Here is a 27,810-nt window from a genome sequence, read left to right as displayed (position 1 = left end):
ATGCAAACAGAGCATCCTTACATTAAAAATATATATACATAATTTTAAAATATTTTTTCAACTAAAAGCATATATATTTAAAATAAAACGACTGGAGTGGTTGGGCAAGGAGACTATTTGGAAGGCAATCGCTTTTTAAACCAAGCTGACTGTCTCCGTGTGCTCCGCTTCGTCTGGGTAAACAGGATATAAAGTCCGTAGGTGTGAAAAGAAGTAGAGTATGGAAGGATAGATCAGGAAGCGCTTAACGAATAACCTCTATGTTCCTGGCTTGCTGATCAGCATCCTTTAAACTCCAAGAGGATGTCTATGCAGGGCGTGTGCAATCCTAGCACGCGGGAAGCTGAAGCTGGAAGCTGCGAGTTTGAGGCCAGTCTGAGGTAGAAAGAGCTTTTGTGTGTGCGAGTGGAGTGAGACACTGCCTGCTCCCATCAATCCTCTGACAGCCTCACACCTGCCTGCCAACGAGTAGCAGGTGAGCCCTCTCTCCAGACCAGCGGAAGGCAACCTGAGGATGCAGAGCCCGGAGGAGCCCTTCAACTCCGATTAGCGGAGCTCCAGCCACACTGGGTCTGACCACACCCCACCAGATTGTGAGGTCCGACTGGACAAATGATTTCTTGGCTCCTCGTTCTTGTTGGGCTCCAACAGTTCAGTTTCCTCCAGCCCGCATCTCCCGCAAGAAGTGCCCATGCTTCCTGGAATGGTTCCCCAAACCCGGCCTTGCACTACGTTTAGAGTGTGGTCAATAGTGGGCTCGACGACCATCCTTTCCCACAATTCCGCAGCCTTCATGAGGGGGCCAGCCCTCGGCTGGCTCCAGATCTCGCGAGAGGACGGTAATGCCCGTTGCAGCCCAGACTGGCCTTCCCGGGCTACAGAACAGCATCCTCCCTGGCTTTCCCCCCCCCCCCCCCCCAATCCTGCCACTCGCGCTCCGTTCTCGGATTGGCCGAGAGTGCTGGTCAGTTGTTCTCCCATCCAGAAAACGTTTCGGCGACTTGTCTTTCTCTGGCCCCGCCTTCGGTGCCTGCGGATTGGGTGACTGGGTGTGACGTCACGAGCCTCCGCGTCAGCAGGAACTAGCCAATCAGAAGCGTGGCGTATTTTACAAACCGGGGAAGCAGCAGCAGCAGCAGCAGCAGAAGAAGAAGAAGAAGCAGAAACCCAGAAAATCGGCGAAAACCCTGAGAAAGTAGAGGTGACCCCGAGGGGCTCCTGGAATGGTGCGGCACGGGGATCTCAGAGGGGAGTCCTGCCGAGGTTCCTAGGGAGGAGAGCAGTTTGGAGTCCCGGGGCGAGTCTTGGGTTTCTGGAGCAGTCGCCAGGAGAGCGGCCTTGCTGCCGGTGCGGGCTTCTAGGCACATGGATTGGGGCCAAGGGAAAAGAATCAGGGATATCAGCACCCATGGCTTGAGAAGTGATTTGCTATGGTCCTCAGTCCTCTCTGCCTTCTTCTTTCGTCTCAATTATAGCCGCCATGACTACCCTCCAAACCAGTAAGGATCCCCACCTCCGAGGTGTATCTCCCAACCCTAGCAAGATTCCAGTACTCTGTCAAAGATGCCCAGACATTTCCTCAGTCAAATCGCGCTCTCTGGACCAGGAGAACCAAGATCCGAGGGTAAGAGGGGCTTAGTGGGTGAAGAGAGTCACCATAAAGAGGCAGCTCACGTCAGCAATGCACCCCCGCCCCCACTGAATCCCAACTTTTTCCTCTTACCCTCAGAGACCAGCACAGAAGCCACCGCTCAGTACTCAACGTCCACTCACTGACAAAGCAGGCCTCGGATCGAAAACCTTACACCAAACCGAAAAATCACAAAGATTGAGGACCACTAAGTTGCGGAACCCTTTGGAAGAACTCAAGCCTAGCTCTGGGGGTTCAAATGTGGGGCTTGTAACCCATCCCCAGACAGGTACCTGTTGGAGGCCTGGGGACAGCCTATATGGCTGAGTGAGGATGGGAGACACAAAGTGGGGGTTTTGCATGCCTCTAGTCTCTTGCATAAGAGTCCTGGGCCTTGTCCAGAAAGCTCTTTGCTCTAAGAAGCTATCACCTTCAGCAAGATGCCATCTTTTGCCCGATATGGTGGCTCACACCTCTGATCCCAGCACTTTAGGAGGCAGAGGCAGGTGGTCTCTGAATTGGAGGCCTTGTCTACACAGTGAGTTCCAAGCCTACACAGTGATATTGTATCTCAAAAAAAAAAAAAAAAATCACATTGTCTGGGCCTTTTCAGCAACCCTAGTCAGGGTCATTTGCTCAGTGTTATGCTGGTTCTTTATAAGCTGTTCCTACTTCAGCTTTAACCTCTTCCTTTTCATTAATACATATATATTTTAGAGATCTATTTTTATTTTATGTGAGGCCGTGTGAATGCAGTGCCCATGGAGTTCAGAAAAAGACACTGGAATCCCTAGAGCTGAAGTTATAGCTGGCTGTGAGCTTCCATGCGGGTGCTGGAAATAGACCCTAGGTCTCCCAGAAGAAAAGCTAGTGGCTTTTAACCACTGAGCCATCTCTCTAGCCCCTGAAAAGAGATTATTTTTAAGGATGTGTGTGTGTGTGGGTGTGTGTATGTGATCGCAAGTGCTGGTGGAGGCCAGAGGCATTGGATTGTCTTAGAGCTGGAACTAGACTTGACATAGATGCCAAGAACTGAGAACCAGTCAGTCAGTCCTATGAAAGAACAGTAGTGGTAGGTTCTTAATCCCCACGGCATCCCTCCAGCCCCCGGTGATATGTTCTGTATGACAAAACCTTTGTTTTATCTTATACCCCAATGTTCAGAGCAATGGCTTACATGAAATCCTTGGTGAGCTTAGGTTCAACGGGATGATCTCCTCCCGTCTCTCAAGATCTTATGTAGCCTGTAGCCCAGGCGCTGAGCTCTCTATGAGCTGGTGGCTGGCCTTGAGCACCTGGTTCTCCTGCCTCAGTATCCTAAATTCTGGGATTGCAAGTGTGCACCACGTAATGTTTCCTTTGCTCACTGTTGCTAGGTAAGCAACACCTGTCCCTCAGCTTCCCCTATTCCCGTTCCTTCTGATCCTGTCTCTTCCCTTTCAGAGGCCACAGGGACTATAGAGTTTGTGGCTGACCCCGAAGCCCTGGCCACCATCCTGTCAGGTGAGGGAATGAAGAGCTATCCCCTTGGGTTCCGGTCCAGTCTGGCTCAGAGAGTGCTAGTCCGTGAGAGAAAGGGAGGCACCACCCAGAGGGGCCAGGTAATGAGAAGGATATATATAAGACCAGGCTGGGGTGGGCTGAGGGGTGAATTCTGAGTCTGGCTGACAGCCTCTGTTGGTGGTCCAGAGTGCACGGTCTTCTGAATACCTGGCTCCCAGAATTGCCACCCATCAAGAGGGTCCTGCCAGGGCTTCCTGCTTCTCAAGACTGGAGGGCCCAGGACTCCGAGACCGCACTTTGTCCCCACAGAGGTTAGAGGCTCTGGTGAGTACTCTTGAGGGGATGACACTCAGTCCTTCTAGAAGCTTCTTCCTGGAACAGAGTAGGCTTTGGGACAGTACCTCAAGATGAACCAGTGGGTTTTGTTGGGAGAGATGGGGTGGTGTTTGTGCCTAGCTTGGGGCCTGCTTCTCACTCTGCTTTCCTGTCTTGCTCTGACAGAATCCACCTTCAGCTTCCTCTCATTCCTCCACTCGCCCCAGTTTACAAGAACTAAGAAGAGAGACCTGTGGTAGCAGCAGGTAAGGAGAGTGTAAATTCCCTTTCAACCCCAGAGGGGATAGGCAAACCGTCACTGGGCAGGGCAATGAGGTTGAGGCTTTGATAGCTGGGCCTTATCTATGACATGGAGGAACAGAGGGACAGGCATATGAAGTGCTGTTTCATTTGGCTACAGCTTAAACTGACAATAAATGGCTTTTGAGTTTAATTCCTGACTCTTACCACTACTAGCTGTACAAGCTTACCTTAACCTGCCTGCGTCTATATCCATCAGCCCAGTGAGGTTAACACTGGTACTGTTAGAGGCTACTGAGATGGTGTTTGCAAAGCCCTTAGCAAATGCCCACCCCTTGCTTGACACTCAGGGATGGATACTGTACTGACAGCAGGACCTCGGCAAGCCAGGCCTCAAGACTGCTCCTGAAGACCCCAGTGCAGTCTGGTGAGTTTGTGTGGATCCGAGAGCAAAGCAAGGGTGAGGGCCTGCACCAGGAGCGAGGCGAGACAAGGGTCAGCAGGCCTGGGGGAGTGGGAGTGGGGTAAGGGAGAAGTTGGAGGCCTGGCTCAGTGGTAGAGTGCTTGCATTCACCTCTCGGAAACACACCCCACACACACAAAAGCAGACAAGACCTCTGGGAAGGTCAGAGGTTGGCCTGGTTATAGATGTGACTCTGTTTCTGCCCTCTCCCTGTCACTTCCTATAAGACAATTTCTACTGTGTTCTCTGTCCCAGTCCCTTGTGAGCCATGGCTACCTCCAGCCCTCCCAGGCCATTAGGATTGATAAGTGTTTGCCAAGGTATTATTGTGCTCTCAGGGGATGCTGGATGGGTAGACGTTGGCATTCTCGATACTACACTAAATGAATGTCCTATCTCCTCCCAGCTAACTTACCCCTCAGGGGAGAACATGAGGCTGTCCCTCACTCAGATGGAGGAGGAAGACCCCATCTGGGTCTGGCTCAACGAGTACCATTAAAAGAAAGTCTAACACACACCAGGGTGAGAAGAGACCTTCTTGGGATGGTGGCTGGGTGTTCAGGCGGCATACTGAGGATTATGGGTAGAATTGGCAGACCTGAGACTCAGGGTATTTGGTCTTTTGCTGGGGTTGAGACCGAGCCCTCTTCAGGGTAGAGCTGACTGCCTTTACTGGGGATCTGGGACCCAGGATGAGAGGTGACAGACTGCTGTGTATGTCACCATAAAGTGCCATGGCCAAGACGCAACCAACACTTACCAACCAAACATAGTAATTCCTTCATTCCACAGATATTTGCTGATTGGCTTTTGAATGCAGCCATGGTTCTAGTTCTAAAATATATCCTATATTCTAAAATGGGGTGGGGATGGGCAAAAAAACAAAAGACAAAAAAACCTACAAATGTAAAATATATAGGGTGTCACGTGCTGACACGTTCTTTCTAAAACAAAATGCGTAAGGTACTAAAAGGACTTGGGAGGGGGAATTGGTGTCATAAATTGGTAGTTTAGAGCCATGCTTGGTGGTACATGACTAACTCAGCATCTGGAGGCAGGAGAATTGCCTGGGCTGCTCCATCATGAATTCCAGAACAGCCTCAGCTATGCAGCAAGACCCTGTGTTTAAAAATAGAAGCTGGGCGGTGGTGGTGCACGCCTTTAATCCCAGCACTTGGGAGGCAGAGGCAGGTGGATTTCTGAGTTCGAGGCCGGCTTGGTCTACAGAGTGAGTTCCAGGACAGCCAGGGCTATATAGAGAAACTCTGTCTCAAAAAAAACAAAACAAAACAACAAAAAAAGAAGGTGTGTGTGTGTGTGTGTGTGTGTGTAGGGGAATGGATGAATAGGACTGGTAACTTAGCGCCCACTGGTCAGCTTATAACTGCGTGCCTGTAATTCCCTCTCAGGGCATCTGGCGCCCTCTTCTGGCTCACACGGGCACCCAACACACATAAATTAGGAAGAAAACTGTTTAATGTTTGTAAAGGGGATGCTAAACAGTCTTTTACAAAATGTAGTTTGACTAGGGCACTGTCACTGGGAAGATGAGACTTGTGTGTGAGACCAAGAGTTGAGGCTGGGACTCAGATCGATGAGAGGGGGAGGGTATTTAACCGAGAGCTGCAGATGCAGGAGGCCCGAGGAAGGAGACAGCTAGTATTTGTGAGCCGCAAAACAGACCAGGGAGATTGAAGCCTAGACTAGAAGAAGGTCCGAGATGAATTTACAGTGACAACAAGTGAGATGAGGTAAGGATGGACAGAGCAGTGTAAGTTCTTGGTAAGGACAGACAGACGGACAAACCAGTGTATGTTCTTGGCTCTTTCTTGGGCTGAACGGAAAGCCAGGGGGGAAAGCGTGAATAGGGAGAGATGGTTGGTTTCCCTCTTGAAATAACTGTGCAAGCGCCGGACATGGTGGCAGGTGCCTGTAATCCCAGCAGCCTCCTCAGGCAGGGGCAGGAGGATCAGAAGTTCAAGCCAGCCTCTTAGCTACATGAACTCCAAAAGAGTAGCTTCTGTAGGGGTGAGAACAGGAAGAACAAGGCACAGGACGGTGGATTTGGAAGGCTGCTCTTCCTGCCTTGTTTCTCCACTGGACAGTGATGGCTCCCGTCTGTAGCCCAGCCATGTAGTACCACCTTCTGTCACCAAACCGTCACCTGTTTAGACAGGCTCAGGGTGTTTGCTCCCCAGGCCTCTCAGCTGTAACAGCCCTTGGGCTGGGCAGGACGAGAAGTGTTTGGCTGGAAACCCTGCTCAGCCAACCCCATCTCTCCTCTCAGACCGCGTATTCATCCAGGAAATGCTTTAGCGTTCGACGGAAAGCCCAGTTCACACCCCTCCGGTCACTACCTAGGGTTCAGCAGGTAAGAGAAACAGAGGAGGTAACTGGTGGGAACCAAGACTAGAGCAGGGCAGGCAGGTACTGGATGAGGATTGGGGTGTTTATGACAGGCCAGAGGAGTGGGTATCACTCATGGGTGGTCTGTCCTGTCTGACACAGGCCCAGTGGCTGAATGGCCGCTCCCCTCACTCCTCCCCGGAAGAGCCTGCCCTGCCCTGGGTAAGTGTCAAAAGCTTTCCTGTACTGAGGTCTGTGGCACTGTCCCACTGGCCTGGAGGGCTGACAGCCTTGTGATTTGAGGTAGGTGTGGTTTGCCTCTCGCCTCTCCATCTGTCCTTCCTATTCCATATTTAGAATGTCTGTCTGCCTCTGCATATCTTCTGATAGTCTCAAACTTTGAAAAAAATTTCTTCTATGTGTATGTGTTCTGGGCATCTCAGCAGCCTGAGCCTCAGACTTTTGATTCTCCTGCCCTAGCTTCTTGAGAGCTAATATCAGCTCTATTGTAGGCCTGCATCACCATTCCTGGTTTTTAAAAGAACCACCAGGGAGCTTTGATCCATTCCAAGAGGGTGAGGGCAGTATTCTCTCCACCTTAATGTGACTTCCTCACCCGCCCCCTTTCCTTCTGTGGCAGGAGCAGATTGCTGTGAAGTTGTTTGACCAGGACAGTCTCATCACCTTGCAGAAGGGACCTGGGAAACCATCTGTGGCAAGCATTTCTGGAACCCCCAGCCACCAGGAGCTAAGGATGCGGGTGGGCCTGTGGGGGCAGCAGCTCTGATGGCTTCTTTATGAGAAGGCTGGGGGAGGGACAGCTAAGAGGAAGGGTGGGGGTGTGGGGGATGACAGTGTGGGGGGCCTTGTGAACACAGTGGTGACACGCTGGGATACTCTCTCCCACCACAGCGCATCAATATTTTGCAGCAGCTCTTGCAGCAGGAGGTAGAGGGGCTAGCAATGGGCAGTTGTGCCCCTCTGAATGGAGGCTCCAATTTAGATATGGCTGAACTTCAGCCCCGGATGGCTGAAATTTCTAGAACTCTGAATGCTCCAGAACACACTTCTGGAACTTCCCTTCTTGGACTGTCAAAGCACTCTGGTGTGACAGAAGAGAGTGAGGAGCCACAGCCCCACCCTGCAGCAAAGCTCGGGGATCTGCAGGCCTGCCCTGGGGAGGAGACTAAGGCGGCTCAGCCCTGCCCTACCACAGAACTAAAGCCCCCAGTGCCACCCAGAGCTGAGCCAGAGCCGCTGGAGCCTTGCCTTCCAGCACTGTCTGGGCCCCCTCTGCCTAGTTGTTTGGGACAGGCCGAGCCCCCCGAGGCCTGCCCTAGGATAGAGCTGGGAGCATCGGCAGCCTGCGTTCGGGAAGCTGGGAGCCCAGCATCGGCAGCCTGCACTCGGGAAGCTAGGAGCCCAGCATCGGCAGCCTGCGCTCGGGAAGCTGGGAGCCCAGAGTCTAGCCCACAGCCCTGCTGCAGTCAGGGGCCTCCAGCAACCACCAGCTTGACCTTCTCATCACAAAGCCCAGTCTGTGCCAGCCCCCCTATCCACTCACTCTACTCTTTGAGATCCCCAACAGGCTATTCAGGTAAGGATCTGCCAGGGAAATGACGTGAAGAAAAGGCTCTGTCTCTCTGGGAGTGGGCCCTGCCTCGCACCAGGCCGTGCCATGCCTGCTTTCTCGTGTATTTCTAAGTGGCTGTGCTCATGGGGGAGGAGAAGGGAGAGGGCAGCACCTGGAAGAAATATAACTCCAGAGGCCCCCCTGAATTCTCCATGGCCTTCAGGCCCCAGCAGTTTGGCTCCTCGAACCCTGGCTCTGAGGCAGCGCCTCAGAGCGTGTCTCACCACCATCCACTGCTTCCATGAGGCTCGCCTGGATGATGAATGCGCCTTCTACACTAGCCGAACTCTGCCTCCAGGACCCACCCGGGTCTGCACCAACCCTGTGGCCAGGATGCTTGAATGGCAAGATGCCCTGGTGAGCCTCCAGGATACCGCCAGCATGCCGCAAGCCTATGGGACAGCGGCAGGCTGACCTTGCTTCCTCTATGGAGAAGTCATGGAATATGACAAGCCCTCTTTTTTCCCCCCCTCCAGCATTTCATTCCAGTCAGCCCTGTGGTCCCTCAGGACTCTCCGTCATGACTCCGGCCTTTGCTGGGCTTCTGCTCTGCGGCACTTACCCTTCCTTCAGCCTTATTTATTGTTGACCTGCCCATTGGACTGGGAGCCGACGCCCTTTTATCCTTTAATAAAGTTTCTATAAATTGTGTTTGAATGAGACAACAAGTGCTGTTCTCCAGTGGTCCACGGGGTGGCAGTGTGCTCCAATTTAGAGGCGATTAAACACTCGGGACCATGGGCATCCTCTTCAGCAGCCGTGACCTTACAGCCTACCTTCTCAGAAATTCTTGAGTGGGTTGGGGAAAAATTACGGAACCTTTTCTCTCTGAGATCAGTCCCATTCCTGGGGGCCACCAGGTACTCCCTCATCTAAAACACTACTGTTAGAACTCAGCTGGGCACCTGTGGCCTTAAGCTACTTGGAGGCTGAGGCAGGAGAATCACCTGAACCCAAGAATTGGTGGCAACCCTGGACAAAAAGCTATGACCTATCTCAAAAGGAGGAAAAACCACAAACCAACACCAAGAAAGGAAAAAAAAGAGGCTAGACTTCTTTTCCTGTGCAGGCACACCAAACCTACCCCCTTAGAGTCTTCCACACCCAGGCCTGTAAGAACAACACTCCTGAAGGGGTCCTTCCTCTACTCCATCCTCCCTTATTGTAAGGGTCCTTCCTCCACTCCATCCTCCCTTATGGAACTCTCTTTCTGGAGAGGAAGGCCTGGCCAGGCTTAAATGCATAGATCAGAGATAGATCCCCTGCTAATATCGACAAGCAGGGTGTCAGGCAAGGGCCAGCCACTCTCCACCGCCTCCCCTCCAACTTTGTACTAAGGTAGGCAGGCACACGAAATCCCCAACCTCATTTTATTGGGAGAAGTGACATAATCTGTAGCTCCAAGACCTAGCCTGGAGAGGGGTGGAATGGGAACTGTACAAAATGAGTTCTTAATGCTAGGAAGTCCTTCAGTTCACAGGAAAGCTGCCTGTGGTTGGAGCCAGAAAAATGGAGATGGGGGAGGGGAAGGGAAAGAAAGTGGCTACTGAGGTTCCTATCTAACCTGCCAGAGTCTCTTCTCACCTAGACAGGTTCCTTCTGCTTCCGCCCTTTCCTCCCAAGCTGTCAGGACGTCCCCTTTTCCCTGTGAGACTTTGATTTCCATTAGAGAAGCTTCCCCCAGCTCCAGGCAGAAGGGAGGGCCACACACAAGTCTCTCTGACCCGTTTCATTGGATCACACGATAGTCCCTCCCTAAGCGGTTCTCTTCATCCTGGCTTTCCCATCTCTAGACTCCCCTAGCCACTTAAAATCCTTAAGCCCAAGAATCCAATCGCCCCCATTTAGGTGGCCTGGGGAGCGGGCGAGTCCGCAGGCTCTGAGGATGGGGCCTTGGATAGGGCTAGCGGAGATGGGTCTGGATTAGAACGAAGGGTCGAGGGCGCGGGCGAAGGAACATGAGAGTAGGAAAAGGTGCTGGGCTCAGTCCGGGTAGATGATGAATCCCGAGAAGGTGCTGTACTTGTTAGTGTTACCGCCGTGCACCTTCCCACCGTCCAACTTGATGAAGACCTCGTCACCCACATCTAGGTGCAGAATGACGCTGTTGCTGGCATAGTCGTAGTTCTGATCTGCATCCTGAGCGATGGCGCTGGCCCGGACCTAGTGAGGGGGGAGGGAAAAAACAGACCCTGTGCAGAGCTGAATTGACCGAGGGGGTTGAGTTGGTTGACTGCTGGAACTAGGATGGCTGAGGTCCCGGGGCAGTGGTTCTCAACCTGTGGGTCTCAATTGGCCCTCTTTGGGAGTTGTTTATCAGATATCCTGCGTATCAGATATTCACATTACAATTCATAAAATAGCAAAGTCACAGTTATGTAATAGCAACGAAATAATTTTATGATCGGCGACCACCACAGAATGAAGAACTGTATTAAAAGAGTCTCAGCGCCGGGTGGTGGTGGCGCACGCCTTTAATCCCAGCACTTGGGAGTCAGAGCCAGGCGGATTTCAGAGTTCGAGGCCAGCCTGGTCTACAGAGTGAGTTCCAGGACAGCCAGGACTACACAGAGAAACCCTGTCTCGAAAAACCAAAAAATAAAAAAAAATAAAAAATAAATTAAAAAAAATAAAAGAGTCTTGGCATTCGGAAAGTTGACAGCCACTGGGCTAGGAGACCACAGAGCTTCTCAGGCATGACTTGGGTACACAGGTCATGTCTTCTCTGGGCCTCTACTAGAGCAATAAGGGGTAATAATAAAGGAACCTACCTCATGAGGTGGTTAAGATTAAATGAGTAATTACTCATGGAGTTCAGAACCATGTTCTGTATATAGAAAATGTTATATAGAATTGCTATTCTTGTGGAAAAAAAAAAAAGCTTTCCGGTTACTTCTAGGATTTTGTGTTGGCTTGGAATTCCTAAGTTAGCTTTCCTGAGGTGTAGGGGCAAACATGTCCACAGCTATCACAGCTATGCTGTACCTGTGTTGTACCAGGAGGAAAGTGAACTGTCGCCCTCTGGCCTCCTGGGCTTCCCTGGGGAGTGTCACCTGGTTCCCCACTGTGTGGGGGACTGCCTTTGGTCTGTGATCTCTGGTCTGCAGCAGTCACACCGCCAGCCCCTTCCCCCAGTTTCCATCCCATCGGGACTGGTTATTAAATCATTAATTATTCATCATTATTTCAATCATTATTTACCATCCTAGGGCCGCAGTGTTGGCTCCGTGGAATACAGAGTGAGAGCCGCACCGTCCCGCCCCCCCACCACACTCCAACCTGATTCCTGGCACGGACTGAGTCTACCTACTCGGTGCCACGAGAAGGAAGACACGAAGCTCTACTCACTCTGGGACTCCATGGTGGTCACAGATACACTTGCATCATGGGGACGCTCACTCTCTTACCAACACTGCCAACCCCACAGAGGCTTGCACAGCCTGGCAACTCCGTTTCCTCACACTCCGGTGGGAGGGCTTGCTAGGAACAGACCCCAAAGCTGAAGCAGAAGGTGGGCTGGGGTGGTGTCCTCTTGGGGTCCGGGAGCTTTTCAGCCTTATCGCAGGGCTCCTCAAGGCTTGAGGGACGCTGAGGAGTAGGCCTGATGCACCAGGGCCCCACCCGTTCCATGGAACATTCAGAGGTCACTGTTCAGTCCAAACCTTCCTCATCCTGCAGAGCAGAGGCAGCTCTCTCCCCCAGCCTATGGCATCTTGCTTGTTCAAACATGTGAGTCTTTTGGGGGGGCTATCTCCTCAAACCTTAGGTGGCAATGCTTTTTGGCTACCCACTGAGGCAACACCTAGCACAATCTGAGAGGTTGCCAGGGAGGGTGTAGGCCCCGTAGACCAGGCCTCTCTTCTTCCTGTCCATTGTCTCCTAGCTTTTCCAAACCCAAATCCAAATTGGTTTACCCCACCACTTATGTAGCCCCTGAGCCAGCAGACCCTTGTCCACTCTGCGTACAGACACAGTGTCAGCCAAGGGCAAGGCTTGGTCTAGGTTTGGCCCCAGACCCTGGGGATAAACAAATAGGACCTGGCAAAGAGGCAAGCTAGTGTTTTCTTCCTTCCCCCACCCCCCTTCCACTTTTCCTTGAAAATCCAAGCTGAATGATTACACCTGGGGGAAGACTGCTGCTACCCAAACAAGAGATTCCATTCCATTCCCTGACACCAGGTTCTCTAATAGCTTGTTCCATGGCAGGGCCAGGAAAACCACTGACTGAGAAAACCCCTCCGTAGAGAGGGCAGCTCAAGGCAGAAAGAAGAAACTAAGGGGTGGGTAAGGCACCAAGGACATTTGATTTGGCAGGCTACAGTTGGAGGTCGGAGCGTGAGGTTGAGGCCGCAGAGAAATTATACTTTGAGTCCTGAGTTCTAGTTCTGACCTCGGTCTACTGCCCTGTGAGACTTTGCACGGGTGATTTTCTTTCCCAGACCCTCTAATTAATCCCTCCTCTTTGACTAAATTAAGTGACGTTAGAATTTTGGTAGCCTGGCAGTCTTGGATACCCTGATAGTGTTTCAGGGGAGGAGCTGGATTGTAAAGTGAGCGCAGCGAGTTTTAGGAAGTCATTATCAAGATCTGGGGCTAAGTAGAGGGGCAACCTCACCTGTCCATTCTTCATCAGATCGGCCCACATGCTGGTACCGTCACCTCCGCGCATGAGCACATGGTAAGCGAAGAAGTAGACGCCTGGCATGGGACAGGTGAACTTGCCGCTGGCTGCCTCGTAAGCGTTGCCTACGTTGGTCACCACGTCGTCAAAGCGCAACACTTCATAACCCTCGTGAGGCCGCCTTAGACCCGCGTAGAAGGCAATTCGGGGTACATAGCCGGCAGGGGGCGCTGCCCCTCCAGGGCCTGGGCCAGGAGGACCTGGGGGACCTGGCCTGCCTGGCTCTCCAGGAGGCCCTCTGGGACCTGGGGGTCCTGGTGGCCCCCGCAGGCCTGCCTTCCCTCGCCGCCCCACCTCTCCCTTGGCACCTGGAGGTAAGGGAGGCACAGAGGCGGGCGCGCCGTCGGGGCCTTGGCCTCGGGATGCATGGGGGTCACACACCATGCGACAGCGACCTAGCATCTCATAGTGTGTTGGTCCGCGAGAGCTGTGCACCAGTAGCGGGATGGCTACCAGCAGCAGCAGCACCATGGCCACCCCGACGGCTGCGCCCGCCACCCGCTTGCGGCGGCTCAGCCGTGACGCGGCCAGGGCCAGCAAATCCTCTTCACTTTTGGGCGCAATGGCGGCGGGGGCCTGGGGCTCTCCGCGGGCTCGGGCCCCGGTCTGGATCTCCCGACGGCTGTGCCCGACCACCTTGCCGCGGCGAATTCCTCCTGTGACAGCAGTGCTGTTCCCCAAACCGCCTGTCAGGGTGGCGATCTCCTCCCCACCGCCCCCCGTGAGCTGGGCCAAGGACAGCCCTTGAGGGTTCGGAACCTATAGTCTGATATTACCCTCGGGTGCAGTTCTAGTGATCCAGGGCGCCCGAGACCTGCAGCTTCTTGGACGGCTGGTTTCTCACAGGTCTAAGATGCCGCCTCTCCAGACAGTTGCTTTCTTGCGGACGGCAGTGTTTGGGTCCCGGGCTTCCCTCGCTGATTTCTCCCGGCTAGACCGGGGACCTCTCTTCGCTCTCCTGACGTCCCAGGCTCTGTGCTGGCGCGGGGGTGTGGGGGTGGGGCTCTCACTGGACGCGACCTCGTCGGAGATTTTGCACTCTAGCTCTTAGAAAGCACTACCTGCCTCCCTCGGCCGCGGTGGCCGCAGCTCTCATCAGAGCCCTAGCCAGGCGTCCCTCTCCAGCAAGCGCTCTCCCTCTCTGCGTCCCTAACCTTCCTCCCCGGCAGCAGTGCGGGTGGTGTGAGTCGCTGCGCGGCAGGAGCCACTATAAGCGGCCGCAGGCGGAGCGACCCCTGGCGCCCAGAGCGGGAAGCACGGGGGCGGGGCAGGCCGTGCCACCTCCCTCCACCTCGCCGCCGAGCCCCCGGCCCTCAGGTTCCTTGCCTGCTCCCGGGGCTCTGCAGGGATCTTCACTCTCACCCTGAACCCTGGAGTTTGTCATTCTCAGATCTTAAAGAGAGATGGACACAGTGATGGGGTAAACAGGGGTCAGGCTACAATATACATAAAAAACCTCAGAGGGGGACTGCAGAGCTAAACAAGAGGCGAGGGGGACTCATATATAACAAACAGAAAACAGAAGAAATAAATAGCAATTCGCCATCACATGTCCCTCGGTGGCCCCAACCAAATACCGAATATGGCAAAGGGTTCAATCAGTACTTGTTGACCAGACTGGGAAAAGGCAAATCTGCCGCCCGCTCCTACCCTGGTCTCTATGATGGGGGGGGGGGGGTTTGTCTCATAGCACACAGAAGCAGAAGCGAGATGGGAGAGAGAGAGAGAGAGAGAGAGAGAGAGAGAGAGAGAGAGAGAGAGAGAAACTAGGGAATGAGCAGGAAACGGATAGCCGAGAAATCAGAGACAGAAGCAGAGACAGAGAGACAAAGCTTCGAAAAGAGACTGACAGCCCCAGAGCGGGAGAGGGAGAGACAGAGACATAGAGAGAGAGAAGGGAGCCCAGACAGGTTGACAGATCGAGAGAGAAATGTAAATGGCGCGCTGCAGAGAGACACCCAGGTCCGTGTTCGGACTCCAATGTGACATATCAACTGTGGAGAAGACGCGGGGGCGGGGCAGCTCTGCAAGCTGGAGTGGTAGGCTATGGGTCTGTGTTTTGTGACAGTGCTGGATACTCTGTGTGTGGTGGGATGCTGTCCCTGGGTGAGTAGGATTGTGAACTGTGGGCTGTCTTTGTGTACACACGTGTGAGTCTGCTTGAAGAGGGTATTTGTATGTCTCTGTCTCAGTACTAAAATCTGAGCCCCACAGAAGCCAGTTATTCTGTCCGAGGACCAAAGCCCATGGAATCTCCTGGTGAGAAAGTCAGAAAGCTAGTCTTACTTGCCCTGCCCAGACTGGCACAGCCTCAGTCTTGGCCCAGCCCAGTCTTCATCACCCCCCAGTCGTGGCTCCTTTTGACCTCCCCAACTGTTTATTAACTAGAGAAAAATCTAGAAAAATCAGGTCCCCAGATAATGGATGTTGGGTTGATTGTGCATAGTAACACGATTCAAATATGGGTTAGGTATTAGGAGATGGCCTGTAGAGGTGACTATGCCTGCTTTCAGAGTGACCAAGAAGGAATACTGGCTTTCATCAGTGTGCAGAAGGAAAGCCTGTAGCTACATCTTCTCAGGGGATAGAAGGCTGGGAGAGTGGGGATTAGCACAGAAGGATCTAGGGGTGTTTGGAGTTCTGACAAGAGACAGGAGCAGAGGCCTCTTGGAGAGTAGGACAAGCCAAGAGTGTGAATTGGGGAGGGCACAAGGCATGCCCACCAGGGCACAGATGTCAGGAGAAGGTGATTTCTTCACCTCTCATTTCCTGCACTCCTTCTTCGGTCTCCCATCTCTTCATTCTCAATCGGGAGAAAGAAGTGGGCTGGGGCTGGGGCTGGGGCTGGGGCTGGGGCTGGGGCTGGGGCTGGGGCTGAGGCTGAGGCTGGGCCTTTGCTGGGAGTGGGATAAGGTCCCAACCTGCCTGAAAGGATTGGTAGAGAATGGATTGGCAGCCAGTGGGGGAAGGGCTCTTCCTCCTCCATAAATACAAATTTTATTCAAGGTCTTTGTCACCATTTGTCTTCCTCGGGGGGCTGAGGGCCATGTCGGCCCTGTGCATGTCTAATGCCATATCTGCTCCCCCAGGCTTCATGATGGATGGATCAGAGAAAGCAAGTCCCTGTTCATACCGGTCTCCCCTTCATAGCCTCAGGCCTCATCCACCCCAAGTCCTGACACCCCTCTTCTTTCTCCCCACATTCTTCTCTCTCCATTCAGCAGAGGGCCTCTCTGCCCAGGTCTTCATCCACCCAACTAATCCATACCCCCTTTTTTTTACCTCCTCACCTTAGCCCCTTTCAGATGCCAGGTTTCTTCTCTAGAGCACCCCTCTGCTGTCTCCAGCCCAGGCTGTGAGCAGCGGTGACCAGCCAGGCTGCAGGAAGCATCGGTTGTGTTTGGTGTGTGTGTGTGTGTGTGTGTGTGTGTGTGTGTGTGTGTAGGGGGGAGCAGGCTTGGCTCACAGGGAGCCAAGGGGCCAGCTCTATGAATTTATTCATGTTCTGTTGCTCTTTCCCCACGCTCTGGAATGAAGCTGCCAGCTCACCAGGTCCTCATAGCTTCCCCTGCAGCTGTCACATTCGTCCAAGGAGGTATCCAGTTAGGGCTAATCCAGGAGGTCTTCCTGGGGCCAAAATCTGAGAGAATGCTGGGAAATGGGGAGGGGTCAGAGATAGTTCACCTAGAGCCTCTCTGGGGATCAAAATAGGAGGTCCCAGTGGGCTGTGAGCTTAGGAATAAGAGATAGTCAATCCAGGGGTACAGCAGGACACAGCAGTGGGGCTGGCGGGAAGGAGGTGAGGAGGGATGACTTCCACAGTCTCCTAACCAAACACGGCCCAGTCTGAATCCTATACCAACCTCTACCAATGAATGACTCTGCATTCACACTGATCCTAATCTCAGATTACACACTAAACTTCTCTCCAATCCTGAAAGGAACATAAATTCCATAACAAGACCCTCAGGGGAATCCTTACCTTCCAGGAGCCCAGGGGTTTCCCCAGAATTTTCCCCAAGGCTATATAGCCAAGGTGCATGTCAGAGCTCCAAGGGCCAGACTTTAAATTAGCATGTGATTAGCATATGATTTGCATGTGTTATGTGCCTTCTACTCTGCAGAAGTTTTCATGTTAAATTTTTATGAAGTCTAGCAGAAAGGTCCTGGCTCCTTGAAGGTTCTTTCTTTTTGTTCTTTCTCTCATACTTATTGTCACTGACCCAGATGCCCTCTAGGGAAGAAAGGGGGTGAAGAGGTCAGCAATAGAAAAGATGGCAAGACTGGAAGTACAGCTTCCATCACTGTACAGTCCTGTTCCTCATCTAGGAGGGAGACAGAGAGAGAAAGAGAGAGAGAGAGGACACTTGTCTGGTGTTCTATCAAAAATCTAACAACCCCTTCCTTTCCTCCTCAGGACCAATAGGAAATTATATTCTCCCTCCCCTTCTATGATCTGGCTTTCAGTTCCATTTTAGAGGACATGCATGCTAGAAGCAGCTTGGGTGGCTGGCATTAGACCAACGTATAAAAAGGAGAGAACTTTGCTCACCTTCGAGCACAGGCCATTTTGTAGGACTGGGGATAACATTATTAAGCATTTATTTTATCTCAAGGCTTTGGACATGCAAGTCCTCTTCGAATTCTTTCCACGTCCCTGATAGATAGCTTTTGTCCCTGCCTGTAAAAGATGCCCAAACTGGGGTCCAGAACTGAGGTCGAGAACTAAAAGGTTGTTTGTCCAGTTACCACCCTGTAAGGAGGTATTCCTACCTGGGCTTGGGAAAAAGACAATGGTACCAGAAGTGGATGCTAGGGTAAAAGAAACTGAATAGGGGTAGGCAGCCAGATGTCTATAGGGACCCAGCAATCTACATGTTGAAGACAACTGTAGTCTTAACTTACACACCAGGCTTTACCTTCTTATGTTCCCAATCTGTGCCAGGGCTGTCAACTTTGACAACCACAAAGTTAAAATATCAGCCAACAAAAGGCCAAAGTTAGCTACAAAGAATGGTTCAGATATCGGAGCGAGTACAGAAAACGGAGGAATGAAGTCAGGGAAAGTATTGCTAGCTGCTTCCAAAGGGGAAACCGAAATTCTCTCCCTCCTGTGCAGAAAAACTGGTGGCTGGACCTAAACGGGCCTTTTTCTTCCTTTTTGGCGACTATGTGTTTGCATCGAAGGCTCAGGGGGCACTTGGAGACACCAAGCCGAGGTTTCCAGTCATCAGCTAGTCAGACCCCGTGGCCTAGAACTCTAGACAGCCTTTGGTCCAAACCCCCTCTGCCCTGGGAACCGGCTCCTCGCTCCCTAGCGGGTTGAGTAGAAAGTGCTTCCCAAATGTTTGCCAGGCCCGAGTTCTGGCTTCTCTCCGCAGCCCCGCACTTACCCAGTAAAGGCGCCCCTTCTAGTCTTCCGCACCCTCTCCGCCTTTTGAGCTTCTCCACCCCTTGCCCCCATCACCACCTCTGACCCTTCCCAGCCTCTGGTTAATGAAATGAGGCAACTGACTGCACAGACAGCTGTCATACCCCTCATTTCTCCACTGGGATACTGAATCCCTCACGGCAGTCAGGAGACCGACAGGTGAAAGGAGGAGAGCAGAGAGCCGGAGAGGAAGCGCGGAGCTCCAAGTCTCCAGGGCTCAGCTAAGTGAGGTAGGCCCTAAGATGCTCTTTCTGTCCAAGGCCCCTAGTTCTTTGACCAGCAGCAGACTTAACCAACCCCATACCCACCGCCCTCAGACAATAGTCGGTCTCACACGTACTGCCCTATACCCTAGGCCAAGCCTGGCTTTAGTGAACTCAGCAAGCATCGCCTCAGAGCCCGCAGCAGCAGCCCAGTGCTTCCTGCCATCTCCTTCCATCCCTTCCCACTCGCTCCCCCTCCTTCCTGAGCTCCCTCCCCCGCGGCCGCGGCCTTTATTAGGGATTCCGCGGCTGTCGGTCCCGCCATCCATCCTGTCCGCCAGCAATTAGGCGGCCAGACAAAGAGCAGCTTCGGATGGATGAGGGTCCCGGCGGATCGGAAATGTGAAGGGTCAGCGCTGCCGCCCGCGGCGCACCCCGCTCCCCCTCCCGCATAATCACCCGCTGCCCGTCACTCAGCCCGCCGCCGGGGAGCTCCCAGGCCCGGGAGAGGGCGGGGCTGGGACTGCAACCTAGGCGCCCCGGGCCCGGCGGAGCCGACTCCTGCAGGTGCGGGGCGGAGAGCATCCCTCCGAGGCATTCGGAGGAAGAGGAGGGAATTTGGGCATCCTCCAAAGGGGAACTTGGTACCCGTGCCCTGAGTCCTTCTGGGGCGGGGGGAACGGAATCTAACTAGTTGCCCAAGAGAAGCAGATTAAAGTCCTTGGTATCCCCTGCTGGGAGACTGGAGGACTGAGCCTTTGGGGTCTCCATTCCCGTCCCATGGAACTAAACCCAAGGCCACCCCTTTCAGGAAAATGCCGGACCTCTAGCCTATGGCGCCTCCTATCGGACTAGAATGACACTGCGCTTCTTATCCCCGCTCTCCTGAGTAAAATCCAAACCATCCACATCAAATCAAGAAATGCTCCAAATCCGGGCGAGCCCAAGTGGAGCCAAGAGGAAGTTCAAGGAGTCCAGGTTTTACTGCGGATTCTTTGGCTCTGGCTCCCAGCTGACAAATCAACATCTCAATCTGACAATTAGTGGTCCGGGGTTGGGGTGGGGGTGTGGGGGGAGCAGGGCCCTGGCTGCCGTGGAGCCCTCCCGGCGGGAGGCAGAGGTGGGCGGTGCTGGCAGTGATGAACGACTCAGGGGGGGCCCAGGGCCCCGAGCGCGCATTCATTACTCCACTGACAGGCGGACGAGGGCCGGGTGGGCGGCGAGTGGACGTGCTGGGAAACAGCCCAGTGGCAGAAACGGGAGCAAGGGAGCGTTTAACAGTCCCATCGCTCCCTCCATTTCTGGTTTTTCACTTCGACCCCCTAGCCCCGGCCCTGACTACCTTGAACTTGGACTTTCAGTTGTTGGCGGTCTTCGTAATTAAAGAATGAGGGAGTCAGAGGTGGAGACAAACTCTGTCCTTGGACTAGATGATTTAAGGTCAGATACCAAGAAAGGATGTAGCTACGTTTTAAAAACTAGGCGCTTTGGTGCCTGACCTCAGAAGAAATGTGCGTGTTTGCTCACTGTGACAGTGGCGTGCGCTGCGCGACAGCAAAGGATAGAGTGGATGGTGCATCGACATCAGTGACTACGAGTGTCAGTCGGTGACCTATCCCACTGATTTTATCAGTAGAGGATGAGCCACCACACCCCTCCCGGTATATGCCTCCCCCCAACTTGCTGTCAGCTCTGTCTGCAGTTCTCAGGGAAATGGCAGCGCGCACGGTGACAGTTGAGGTGTGCTCCTGAGGGTGTGTGGGGTGTTAACTGTGAGAGTGCTGTGACAATTGATCCTTTCCAGCACCTACATCATCCCTAACCCAAGCACTGGAAGCAGTAGACACTCCCCTGACCCAAGTCTAGATATCTAAATTGCTTAGTCTTGGAGATGTGATTACTGCAAGAGTTCTTCATAACCTACAGCCCTACAAGGGCAGCATATGCAGTCTCCAGTATGTGATCTCTAATCCATCTGGTTTTCTCTGGCTGATGGAGATCTCAGAGAGAGGAGTGACTACTATGCAGACACCTGTGTGATGCTGGGGTGAGAAAGGCCCGATTCTTTTCTCTTTCCCTTTCCTTCTTCCTTCCTTTTCTTTTTTTTTTCTTTTTCTTTGTTGTTGTTCAAGACGGGGTTTCTCTGTGTAGCCTTGGCTGTCCTGGAATTCATTCTGTAGATCAGGCTGGCCTCAAACGCAGAGATCCACCTGCCTCTGCTTTCCCAGTGCTGGGATTAAAGGCATGGTCTGGGCTGCAGACACTACCATCCTCCAGAAAGACCAGATCTTTTGATCTCTAAGCGAATCTATCTCTTAGGGCCTGGAGAAGAAGTAGTTGCTGGAGCGCCGATCTTCCTTCGGACGCTTGCTTGGGCCTAGTTCATCACATAGTGAAATACTAGTTCACACCTTGGGAAGACAATACTAATTACAAATTACACTATAATCATCTCTTTTTCACCTAGATTCGTCTCCACTCTTCCATTCATTCTCAGACTACTAAGAAGTTGAGCCTAGCCTGACCAGGGCTGAACCTCCTGGACTTACATAGAGAGCAGGGGATTCTGGATCTCCGGAGCACTGGTTTATATAGGGCACCTTTAAGGCAGCTTCCGCTTGCCATGCTCTTCCCAGGCCTATGTTGATCCTGGAGCCGCTATAGCTTTGTCTCTTTCCCGGACTATGTTTTAACCTTTAGGAGTCTCTTTCGATTTTGTCTCATCAAATTTGGGGTGGTCCTTGCTTCTTTTTGGGTTCCTGCTTTTGGGAATGAACCAGTGTAAGTGCTGTGGAATCAAGACAGTAGGGATAGAGCTTCCTTGTTGCAACAAATGAGAACACAAGAATGACCAGGCCATGCCAGGGCACGCCCGCCGTCGCTTTTCATTCCGGGCACAGGCTCCTGGTCGATGCCCTGCTGTCCACCCTCCCCTACAAACGGCCCTCCTCCTGGCCCCCGCCCCCTCCACCCGCTTGGAAAAGGCAAATTTGACATTTTTAAATCCCGAGCCTTAGAGGGATCGATGCGGCCCGAGGGCCCCGCCCGGGGTCGATATTCCTGATTGGGAAGCGGCCGCTGAGCGGAGCCCGGGTGTAAATCACCCGGACTGGGGGGGCGTATTGGGGGGGGCGGGTAACCTACTGAATCCCACGCGCGCTCAGCAGGAAGGGTCCCGGCTCAGGCTGGACCGAGGGCGACCGACTGAGAAAGACAGGATTCAAAAGAAGCCGAGAGGAGCCCACCCAGGGCCTCCCCCTTCCCCCCTCCCCATCTAGCCCTGCCAACTCCCGCGGCCGACTCCGGTCTCGCTTCAGCGGCCGCCATCCTCCGTTGCCCCTGGAGCCGCGAGGGAGGCCGGTGTCGGAGCCAGCCATGCAGCGTCTCCTCTCCGGCCGCTCCCGCGGGGCCCAGGCTTCGGCGGCGGCTGTCACGGAGCCGACAGGCTGGGCTGGCGGGGGAAGAGGAGGGGACGGACGGGTGTTGGGGGAGGATGGGGGGGCAGCTGGAAGATAGCGCAGTTCTCGCTCAGTGGGCGCAACAGATGTTTGCAGAATTGAGGAGCGGCAAGGTGGTCTAGGGTGGCGAGCGGCGCGGGGGGCGAGGGGACGTGGGCACACTTAGGAATCAGAGTGGCCAACCTGCGACGTGAGCAGGCACTTGAGGGCGCCCGCCAGAAAGACTGGGGCAAAGCTAAGGAACTTCTGGTCCTACCTGGTCATCGACTCGGCCTCCATTATCTGCCTCGTTCGGTTGGGGAAACCGAGGCAGCTGAGACCCAGAGAGGCCTGGAAGGTGAAAATCGGAATCAGTGGCGAAGGTTGGGGTGGCTATTAATTTCCTGGTGCGTTTCTGTATATCCGCCAAGGCCAGCCCTGGGCGGGTAAATATGTTACCTTGGCCCTCGACAGCTGCTCACACGCTCCCCTCCCGCTTCAGCTTGTCAGATCCCCACCCCACCCCCACCTCCCACCCCGCGCCAGTTTATAGAACAACAATTTGGGGAAAACAATCCCGGCCGAGTGACGGCCCCGTAATTGTGACAAAGTGAGTGCGGACGGCTGGAGAGAGCGCTAGGGCGGGAGCGAGGCAGGGCGAGGCGCAGGCAGGGGCGCCTCTCGCCCACCCCGTCACCCCTGTTCTCGTCCCTCTCCTTGACTCATCTTCACGGAGGTCCCCCGTGTCCTTCCTCCTCGTTTCTCCATCGCTCTGCCCTGTCCTCACAGTAATGGTTCTTCCCTCGCCTCTCACCCTCCGCCACCCTCCTCCAGATGTGCCTTTTCCTCGCTCATTTCTCACTTTCTTCTCCATCCTCCACTCTTTTCTCCATCTTTTCCACGCGCTTACATTACCCTTGGGTCCCAGGGCTCTACGCCAAAATCTGCTTCGCTCCCTCCCTCGTCCTTCCTTCCCAGAGCCTTTATCCCTCCCGCGTTTCTGGGCACTTCTGGGCCCCTCCTGCGCACAGGAGACCTGGCTCCCCGGGGTCCCCTCCCCCTCCCGGCGGTTCGCACTGGGCTCCCGGCTCCCGAGCGAGTTTGTTTGTCCAGCGGCGGCGGCGGCGGCTGCCCGCGCTGTTTGCCAAGCTTAGCGCGCCGCCGCGCAGAGCGGGCCCAATTAAGTCTCATTCATTATTCAGCGTCCCTGTCCGCCCCCGTCCCCAGCCGTAGCTGGGTTGTCGTTTTGTCGCCCCTCCTCAGCCTTAAAAGGGCCATATCCCGAGTCGCATTCCTATCCCAGCTAGGGCTAGACGTTGGAGGGAGCTAAAACACTCTGCTCACTGTTGACCGGTGACCCTAAGTGAGGCCCACTGGCTCCATCCCTACCTCTAGTCAAGCCTGGGAAATCTCGTAGATCCGAGCTTCTTTTGAAAGAAACTGAAGCTCAGGAAAGGGTGTGACTTGGCCAAGGTCACAGAGCTGCACTCGGATTGGAGCCTGAAATATTGAGGGCATCTTGTATGCCAGCTCCATTCCAGCACCCAAGCGAGAAGGCAGGCTCCTCTCCCCAGTCCTGGGTTTGGCCTTACTCTTCTGATGGCACGCCTCCACCCTGTATCCCTTTGCTTCAGGCTACAAGAGTCAGAACAGCTTCAGGCTCTCCGGATTCTGGGCTATGCAGGCTCAGACTCTCAGGTCTGGGTGTGGAGTCCCCTAACTGGAACGCCTGGAAGCAAGGTAGTGAAGGCAAAAGTAGGGGTCTTGATGGGCTCTCCTTTTTGCCTTATGGTTGGATGTCTCTCCCTTAAGAAATTAGAAGCGATCCTATAATGGCCGTCTTGGAGTATGGAGAGAGAAGCGTGCAGCCTGACGTGAGATAGGGATCGCCTCCCATTTGTGGGGGAGAGAAGAAGAAAACAAGATTTTTAATGTTATTGATAGGGTCGCCTTTTTTTCTCCCGCCAGGTAGCTGCACAATCTGGACAGCTTTGGCCAGGAATGTCTGTCCCAATCTTGCAAAAAAGGAGATCTGGGACTTTTGGGGACCATCCCTTCCGTAAACGGCAGCGCCACCTGGCGGTTTTAGTGACGTGCTGCAAGAGGTGCGTTCTGCCGGGAGTGGGGCGCGGTTCCAGGCCCTACAGTATAAAACTGGACGAGCCTGGGGAAAGCTGCCTGTAGAGTTCACCAGTGAGGGCTGAGGGCGAGCACAGGAATGCAGGACCGGAAGGTGGCTCCGAAGGGATTGACCAGTGCTTTCGGGGCGGGGCCTGGGGGAGGTGGCCTGACTTCAGATACACAGTCAGCACTGAGAGACAAAGTCCACTTGTGTGGAAGTGGGAGCAGTAACAGAGGGGCCATTTTGAATCTGTGGTCAAAGGAAATGACTGGTCTGAAGTGGCCTGGCAGCCAGTACTGCGGCCCTACTGGGACTGCCTGAGGGTGAGTTCTCTTGAAGTAGGTAAGACATACTGGCAGGCAGAGTTGATATTCTGAGGATTTTTGCGGCCTCTTTGTAGAGTGACTTCAACCTTGTTGATAGGGATAGGATGGCTGGACTGTGGGGTGCTAAGGTCTAGATCAAAATGTTTTCCAGAATGTTTAAGTGGAAGGAGTTTAGGATCCCTTTCAAATTTGACTTGTGGGAGAACGACATAGTCTGAGGAGATGGGAAAGCTAGAAAAGGCTAAAACCTTTGGCCAGGTTACTGAGAGTACACACACACACACACACACACACACACACACACACACACGGTGTTAGAGGGGTGAGTTTGGATAAGACACTGGCTTTCAAAGGGGTTTGAAACAGTGGGGAAAAAAAAGTGTTCTCTTCAGCTCTTTCCTGTGAACCATTACTGTTCCAGGGTCTGAGGGGAAGATAGAAATTTTAGTTTCCTTTCTTCCCCCCTTATTGTTTTTATTCTTTTAAAATTTTATTTTATGTGCATGGGTGTTTTGCTTGAATCTTTGTGTGTACACTGCATGCATGCCTGATGCCCATGGGGACCAGAAAAGGGCATCTATGAGCTGCCATGTGGGTGCTGGGAATTAAACCCCAGGTCACCCTTTAGTCCCAAGCTTCTGGATTGTTTGTTTTTGTTGTTGTTCAGGCATCAACTCAGTTCTCAGTGTCCCAACTAAAGTCACTTAAAACATTCTCTTCCTTGGACATGGTGGCACATGCCTGTAACTCCAGCACTTGGGGAGGTGGGGTCAGGAAGACCAGGACGTCCTCAACTATGGCCACATAAGAGCAAATTAGGACACATAATAAGACTGTGCCTTGCCGGGCCATGGTGGCGCACGCCTTTAATCCCAGCACTTGGGAGGCAGAGGCAGGTGAATTTCTGAGTTCGAGGCCAGCCTGGTCTACAGAGTGAGTTCCAGGACAGCCAGGGCTACACAGAGAAGCCCTGTCTCAGAAAACAAAAACAAAAACAAAAAAGACAGTGCCTCAAATATTAATTAAATAATAATAACTAAGTGAAAATATTTTACCTGAAACATTTTCCTCCCCTAAATATGGAGTCACTATGACTATAAATAACAGGACTGGGGTGTTAACCAAAGATAGGAGACATCTAGTACCTGAGAGACCCTGAGGTAGGACTAGCTTGACTTTTATTACCTCAGAGTCTTTCTTCTTGCTCCACCTCTCAGGTCTAAGGATAACTGGACTATGGTGATTCTCACAGAGGACCTTGAGATTTCTGCAGTTTGATCAGTGTCAAACACCACTGGATTTTCTCTGAGACTCTTGTCCTAGAGGATGGCCAAAGGGCTCCTGATGACCTATGCCCTTTGGGCTGTTGGGGGTCCTGTTGGACTCCACCACCTATACCTGGGAAGAGACACCCATGCTCTGCTCTGGATGCTCACCCTGGGAGGTGGGGGGTTGGGCTGGCTCTGGGAATTCTGGAAGCTCCCAAGCTTTGTAGCTCAAGCCAACAGAGTCCAGAGTTGGAGACAGAGGCCAGAAGAGGAGAGACCACCACTGAGTCTCCTTCGCTTTGCTTCCCAGATGGTAGTGGGTGTCTATTTTGGTCTCGTGGCTCTGGTCAGCCTTTCTTCCATGGCCAACTTCTATATAGTGGGCCTCCCACTGGCCGTTGGCTTAGGGGTCTTGCTGGTAGCTGCTGTTGGTAACCAGACCTCAGACTTTAAAAACACCTTAGGAGCGGCCTTCCTCACTTCCCCTGTGTTCTATGGCCGTGCCATAGCCATCCTGCCCATTAGTTTGGCTGCCAGCATTACAGCCCAGAAGCATCGGCGGTACAAAGCTTCAGCAGGGTCAGAGACACTTAGTGTGCGGCTCTACCGTGTGGGTTTGGCTTACCTCGCCTTCACAGGCCCACTGGTGTACAGTACCATGTGTAACACAGCTGCCACCATTAACTATGTCGCAGAAACCTTGGGTTCCTTCTTGACTTGGTTCAGCTTCTTCCCACTTCTTGGCCGCCTCGTGGAGTCTGTCTTGCTTCTACCTTGCCGGGTCTGGTGGCTACTGGTTGGGGATCCCGGCTTCAACAGCAGCCAGTTCCAGGAGTGGGAAAAGCTCTATGAGTTTGTCAACAGTTTTCAGGATGAGAAACGTCAGCTGGCTCGCCAGGTAAGCCTTTCTTCCTTCTCTTCGGGTAAGCCTCCTCAGGGCCTGTCTGGACTCCGAGAGTTGGAAGTCCTGTAGGAGCTGGTTGGTAGCTTGCATGAGGGAGCTCTGTTCTGAGGCTGGCCAGCTATGCCCTGAAAGGAGATCCTGGCTTCTTTGGGCTTCTGTATGTATTGCATGAAGGTACATGAGAAAGACATGTGAATAATACTTTTTTTGTTTGTTTGTTTGTTTGTTTGTTTGTTTTTCGAGACAGGGTTTCTTCTGTATAGCCCTGGCTGTCCTGGAACTCACTCTGTAGACCAGGCTGGCCTCGAACTCAGAAATCCGCCTGCCTCTGCCTCCCAAGTGCTGGGATTAAAGGCGTGCGCCGCCGCCACCACCACCTGGCTGAATAATACTTTTTAATCAAAGTCTAACATAATTTTTCTAGGGTAGTGTGGTTGAGGTATGGAACAATACCAGCTCCAAGAAGATTCCTTCCTGTCCCTTCCCAATCTATACTCCTACCTTGGAGGTGATGTCTACCACAGTGGATTAGGGGTTCTGATTGTTTCATGGTGTGGGAGATTACATTCGGAGCCCCTATGTATGCTACACAGGCACCAGGCACAGTAACACTGCACCACATCCCAAGTCCTGTCAGGATATATTAGGCTTAAAAATGTATCGTTGTGTGTGAGTCCATGTGTCATAACACGAATGTAGAGGCCAGCGGGCAACTGGGAAGACTAGACTCTCTCCTTCCACCCCGTGTATTCCAGGGGTCAAAGCCATGAGGCTTGGCAGTAAGTTACCTGCTGAGCAACCTTGCCAGCCACCCCTTCCCCCCTCCTTTTTTTCTTGAGACAGCTTTTCACTTTGTAGCTGGCCTAAACCAGGCTAATATGGAGGCCCAGACTAGCCTCCAATTTGTGATCCTCCTGCCTCTGTGTCATGAGTGCTGGATATTAGCAGCCAGATGAGTTTTTTCTTTCCTTCTTCTTTTCTTTCTTTCTTTCTTTCTTTCTTTCTTTCTTTCTTTCTTTCTTTCTTCCTTTCTTTCCTTCTTTATTATTCTTTGTGCATTCAACATTCTGTTTATAAGACTTAGTCATGCCAGGCAGTGGTGGCGCACACCTTTAATCCCAGCATTTGGGAGGCAGAGGCAGGCAGATTTCTGAGTTCAAGAGTTTGAGGCTAGCCTGGTCTACAGAGTGAGTTCCAGGACAGCCAGGGCTACACAGAGAAACCCTGTCTCGAAAAACCAAACCAAACCAAACCAAACCAAACCAAACCAAACCAAACCAAACCAAA

At 53.0% G+C, this 27,810-nt stretch overlaps 3 protein-coding genes across 4 annotated transcripts in view; 2 read left to right on the top strand and 1 right to left on the bottom strand.

Annotated features, from left to right (window-relative positions):
- Positions 1-1,105: 1,105 nt before the first annotated feature.
- Troap (trophinin associated protein) lies at positions 1,106-8,761 on the top strand. Its single transcript, XM_028788312.1, has 15 exons — positions 1,106-1,201; positions 1,476-1,624; positions 1,730-1,919; positions 3,074-3,231; positions 3,320-3,457; positions 3,635-3,714; positions 4,060-4,136; positions 4,579-4,694; positions 6,460-6,543; positions 6,681-6,740; positions 7,159-7,278; positions 7,431-7,864; positions 7,937-8,115; positions 8,315-8,508; positions 8,628-8,761. The coding sequence occupies exons 2-15, from the start codon at positions 1,481-1,483 to the stop codon at positions 8,673-8,675; spliced, it is 2,022 nt and encodes a 673-aa protein (XP_028644145.1). The 5' UTR covers positions 1,106-1,201; positions 1,476-1,480; the 3' UTR covers positions 8,676-8,761.
- An 815-nt stretch (positions 8,762-9,576) lies between these two features.
- C1ql4 (complement C1q like 4) lies at positions 9,577-22,278 on the bottom strand. 2 transcript variants are annotated; one of them, XM_028788342.1, is made up of 2 exons: positions 12,767-13,386; positions 9,577-10,314 (listed from the first exon to the last, which is right to left on the bottom strand). In XM_028788342.1, exons 1-2 carry the CDS (start codon positions 13,301-13,303, stop codon positions 10,135-10,137), a joined length of 717 nt encoding a protein of 238 aa, XP_028644175.1. In that variant the 5' UTR covers positions 13,304-13,386; the 3' UTR covers positions 9,577-10,134. The 2 variants fall into 2 exon arrangements, 1 of the variants encoding a protein (XP_028644175.1); XR_003714022.1 differs by lacking the exon at positions 12,767-13,386 and adding an exon at positions 22,181-22,278 and having other exon boundaries at positions 10,211-10,314.
- A 1,950-nt stretch (positions 22,279-24,228) lies between these two features.
- Dnajc22 (DnaJ heat shock protein family (Hsp40) member C22) overlaps positions 24,229-27,810 on the top strand; it is a 4,844-nt gene continuing 1,262 nt past the window's right edge. Inside the window, exons 1-2 of the mRNA XM_028788298.1 lie at positions 24,229-24,348; positions 25,569-26,517. Of these exons, the coding sequence (XP_028644131.1) occupies positions 25,678-26,517 (840 nt within the window). The 5' untranslated portion in view covers positions 24,229-24,348; positions 25,569-25,677. The remainder of the gene's footprint in view (positions 24,349-25,568; positions 26,518-27,810) is intronic.

This window comes from Grammomys surdaster, unplaced genomic scaffold (assembly GCF_004785775.1).
Source record: "Grammomys surdaster isolate TR1022 unplaced genomic scaffold, NIH_TR_1.0 125742, whole genome shotgun sequence".
Taxonomy (NCBI): domain Eukaryota; kingdom Metazoa; phylum Chordata; class Mammalia; order Rodentia; family Muridae; genus Grammomys; species Grammomys surdaster.
The sequence above is the reverse complement of the archived record's forward strand: the minus strand, read 5'-3'. Positions and strand labels throughout refer to the sequence as shown.

Coding starts and splice junctions, on each gene's coding strand:
- Troap (XM_028788312.1), top strand. CDS start 1,481: ATGACTACCCTCCAAACCAGTAAGGATCCCCACCTCCGAGGTGTATCT. Junction 3,458..3,634: donor CACAGAGGTTAGAGGCTCTG/GTGAGTACTCTT, acceptor TTGCTCTGACAG/AATCCACCTTCAGCTTCCTC. Junction 8,116..8,314: donor ATCCCCAACAGGCTATTCAG/GTAAGGATCTGC, acceptor CATGGCCTTCAG/GCCCCAGCAGTTTGGCTCCT.
- C1ql4 (XM_028788342.1), bottom strand. CDS start 13,303: ATGGTGCTGCTGCTGCTGGTAGCCATCCCGCTACTGGTGCACAGCTCT. Junction 10,315..12,766: donor ATCTGATGAAGAATGGACAG/GTGAGGTTGCCC, acceptor CCCCCTCACTAG/GTCCGGGCCAGCGCCATCGC.